This window comes from Stegastes partitus, unplaced genomic scaffold (genome assembly GCF_000690725.1).
Source record: "Stegastes partitus isolate 25-593 unplaced genomic scaffold, Stegastes_partitus-1.0.2 Scaffold806, whole genome shotgun sequence".
Classification (NCBI taxonomy): domain Eukaryota; kingdom Metazoa; phylum Chordata; class Actinopteri; family Pomacentridae; genus Stegastes; species Stegastes partitus.
In genome coordinates, this window is record NW_007578537.1 from 356,326 (window position 1) to 360,753 (window position 4,428).

Here is a 4,428-nt window from a genome sequence, read left to right on the forward strand (position 1 = left end):
TGAGAGTGTGACATCATCGTCCATCAGTTGTAACGACACCTCTGACGTTTAGAACAAACCAACCGGTAGAAAACTGAGCAAGTTCTGGTTATTTAAAAAGTACCTGCACCACTACAACACGATGGTATGGGTCAGCGAGCGGACCGTACCAAGATGGCCGCCAGTGTGGCCGTGCGATTCCATTGGCCGACAGCGCGGACCAGACGTCCGGCCTTTATGATCCAGATCTACGGCTCTGACTGAGTCCTGCTGACAGAAGACGTCTCTCTGGTTCCACAGAGCTGCAGGACTTTATGTTGCACAGAAACATGAGTCAGAACCTGCTCCAGGTCCAGAGGAAGGACAGGACTCCAGAACACGGGCTTAACGTTGTGTTTGAGATGGTTCCATGTTCTTCAGATCCACAGTTCAGTGGTTGTGTCTGATGTGTATTAATGTGTTTAACTCTGTGTGCAGGTGATGAGCAGCCGCTTCCTGCCCTACGACACCATCGTGACGGACGCCGTCCTCAGCCTGGACGAAGACACGGTTCTGTCCACCACAGAGGTCCGTTTCATGAAGCTAAACTAAACCCTGTTTCCTCTCATCTCTGCTGCTTCCTTCTGTCTCCCTCCATCATCTCCTCCACCCTGGTTCTGCTCCACATGCTGCCCGGCTGGCCTTGTCTTTCCTGGGGACACGTTTTAGCGTAGCACCACAGGAAGCCACATGCTGCTTCCAACAGATCCCATAAAGCTCAGTGTGCAGCTTTCTGATCAGCTGAGACCAGAAACTGTGATAAAATACATGAAGCTCATCAGCTTCCATTTGCAGGGAAGTTATGCAACACAAGGCAGAACAATCCGGCTCCTTCAAGTCATCTAAACTCATCCACTTTTTACCTTCTCCAGGAGTTTTGAGCCCTCAGATGAGGCGACATGCTCGCTGCACACTGAGGATTACAGTCATTTAACAGTTTAACACGGAGCACTACGATAGTCCCTCATGTGACCACCGTCATCAGCAGCACGGTTCTGGTTCTGTTGGACAGACTTTAATTTCACTCAGCGTTATTTCTTCACTTCAGATTGACAGAGTCAGAGAGCTGAGAGCAGCAGAGCTGCTGTGGAGCTTCTGAGCTTCTTCATGTGGCTGCAGAGGAAACCAGCAGCTTTAAGTTTGTTCTTCTGCGTCTCATCTCTGGATTCTCTCTCTGTTACCAGATACAGCAAAAAACAACTGCTTTAGTTCCTCTACAAACACTGTCACGGTTCCACTTCCCGTCCTTGTGCTTCCTAAATAATGACTTTAATAATCAGGCCTTCATGGTCGTAACAAACTAAATCCTGGTTGGTTGATGAGCTCTCTGGCTTTTATCTGTTCTGTCTGTTTGGTCTGTAAAACCCTGAAGAACCAATGAGACGTCGACTCCCAGTCATATCTGTTAGAAGGTTGTTCACATGTTGATTCTTGGTTCAGAAGCTGCAGGTTTGTCGTCTGCTGGACCAGAGACTCTTAATCAAACAGGCACCATTTGAATCACGATACATCCACATCATCAACCATCTGATCCTCAAACACACCAGCAGGTTGGAAAGATGTTGTTTCTTCACAGAGTCACCAGAATGACACCATTTATCAGCCAGAAACTGTTTTTGTGTTTCAGCTCGAACGCCTGAACCGAAGACGTTCAGGCCGAGACAAGGTGCTGAATCAGGGAGTCCCACCGATCTGAGCGGTACCAGTGGAGGGCTGATGAAGGGACACCAAGTTCTAACTGGTTCTTCTGTCTGTCTGCAGGTGGACTTTGCGTTCACCGTGTGGCAGAGCTTTCCTGAGAGGATCGTAGGCTATCCGGCTCGCAGCCACTTCTGGGACAGCAACAAGGAGCGCTGGGGCTACACGTCCAAATGGACCAACGACTACTCCATGGTTCTGACCGGAGCTGCCATCTACCACAGGTACCGGACACGTGCTGGGTTCTGATCTGAGCTCAGAGACTGGTGTCAGGGCCGAACAGAGCATCTCTACCTGATCGTAGCAGCTCTCGACCCAAAGCTGAGCCTGAGGCTGGAGATGCTCAAGTAGAAAGACTCTCTTCACCCTCCTGCTGTCTTTCACTGTTCAACACCTCTAAATACATGACGGACACCTTTTTCTGTTGTATTTAAAGGGCTGTTTACACATAAACTAATTATTTTCTGGAGGCTTAAATTGCTGGAGCCAAACTGATCCCAAAGATAGACGATGTCAGTAAAGTGGTTCATCCATAGTTATTGGTAGTAATCGAGACATACATGACTTTGGCTGCATGTGCCTCTGAGCTGCTTGGTCCTAACCTGCCTGTAACACCTGAGCGCTGGTTGGACGTCATTAACCTCCACAGAAGTCTGTCATGGTTGCTCCTCCTGCTGGTTGGATAAGCTGGTGTATGGACCACAGACATCTCAGCCTGCTGACGCTCAGCGAGACTTCATGAGTGCTGATCAGAGCTCGGGCTGCACGGTGGGTGTCTCGGTGGTTAGCACCGTTAGCACTGTTAGCGCCTCACAGCTAGAAGGTCTCTGGTTGGCGTCCCGGTGAGGACACCCGGGATCTTCCTGCGTGGAGTCTCCATGTTCTCCCCGTGCAGCGTGGGTTCTCTCCGGGTTCTCCGGCTTCCTCCCACAGTCCAGAAACATGCTGAGGTTAATTGGTGATTGTAAATTGTCCGTAGGTGTGAATGTGAGTGTGCTTGGTTGTCTGTCTCTAAGTGTAGCCCTGTGATAGACTGGTTACCTGTCCAGGTGAACCTGCCTTCACCCTGAGTCAGCTGGGATAGGCTCCGCCCCCCACCAGCCTAGTGGGGATGAAGGTGTAGAGATGATGGATGGATGAAGATCCTCCACAGAAGTCCGTCATGGTGCCCGGTGCTGCTGCTGATGTCTCCTCTGGTCTCGATTATAAATACAATGATTGTTTTTTTGTGATAAATGTTTGTGTGTTTTAATGAATCCATCATTAAATTTAAAGTAGTCACAGGAACCTCAGACTGACGTGATGAAGGACTTTATGAGTGGACTGGACTGATGAGAACAACTTTAATGTACTTGAAGTTTATTTATTATCAGACTGGAACTCTGTATGTGCAGACAGTAAATATTAAATGAGTCCGATCCGATCAGAACCTTCCTAGAACTGGATTTTCAGCTGTTTACCTCCATGTGTTCTCTGTGCTCTCTGCTGTTTTCTTTCATGCACTGTTCTCCTTGTGTTGTGCAGGATCACAGCTTTGCTCTGCTCTCCAGTGTTCAGTTGTCTTTCTTTTGAAGCAGCACTTTGATGCTGTGATCTGTAGATTATGAAAGCAGGAGTGATGTTCGGTGCAGCGCAGCCTCAGGAAACCAGTGTTTTGACACCGAGTGTGTTTTATCCAAAAATGTCAATTTGTCTGCTACACAGCCCTCCACAGTTCCTGTTTGGTTGGGCTTCGGTCCTGTCAGCTCTAATGCGGCTCCACTCGGCTGTGATGTGAGAGTCCATTAGCTGCAGTCGGCCAATCCCTGCAGCCCGCCGCTTAATCACTTCCAATAAATCAATCGATCAATCCGAGGCTCCGCAGTCACAGAGACGGGCTTTAATCTGGAGTTTATCAAAGATGTGGAACATTTCTGAGACGTTTGTGAACAAACGTTTGTTTATTTGGACATTTTCAGGCATCGGTGTAGAAACAGGCTTCAGCTGAATGTTTGAGTTCAGTTGGTGTAAACGTCGAGGAGGACGATCTAGTGACAGAAACACTGTTGATCCTCTCCAGTCGGAGTCCTGCTGCTTCTCACCCTGTCTCCAGTTGGACCATAAAGACTGAGCAAACATAGAAACACTGCAGGTTGTATTTAATTCATTCTGTCTGTTGGAGCTCTTCATTGGTCTGTTCTTCATTCATCAGAATTAGTTCCAGCGTTTAGACTTTGATGGGATTTATTGAGTTGTGAGTTGTTTGTATTGTTCTGATCAGTTTATCGTTTTCTGTAAGTTGCAGGTGAATCAGGCGTCTTCAGTGGAAATGAAAGGAAACTAGTGCAGGTCTGACAGAGGCTTTAGAAGAATATCAAAGCTCTGTGGACATTTGGGCTGTAACGGAGCTGCAGCATCAGGTCATTTGAACAAAGCTGCATTTCAGGAGTGTTTCATAGTCAAAGGAGTCTCTGTGTTCTGCTCACTGGGGCTACATCTGACACCTCTCCTGACAGAACAGCAGAAACGTTCCTCTCTGACTCAGAAAAGACGACAGGTCCTTCCTCTGACTTCCTGCTGTCCCTCCAGGTACTACCACTACCTGTACACCAACTACCTGCCCAGCAGTCTGAAGAACACGGTGGACCAGCTGGCCAACTGTGAGGACATCCTCATGAACTTCCTGGTGTCTGCTGTCACCAAGCTGCCGCCCATCAAGGTCACCCAGAAGAA

The 4,428-nt window shown here is 48.4% G+C and overlaps 1 protein-coding gene across 1 annotated transcript in view; it reads left to right on the plus strand.

The window, feature by feature from the left end:
* Nucleotides 1-4,428, plus strand: part of ext1b (exostosin glycosyltransferase 1b) — a 98,622-nt gene that overhangs the window by 90,648 nt on the left and 3,546 nt on the right. The window contains exons 8-10 of the mRNA XM_008292385.1: nt 457-546; nt 1,780-1,940; nt 4,285-4,427. Coding sequence (XP_008290607.1) covers nt 457-546; nt 1,780-1,940; nt 4,285-4,427 — 394 coding nt within the window. The remainder of the gene's footprint in view (nt 1-456; nt 547-1,779; nt 1,941-4,284; nt 4,428) is intronic.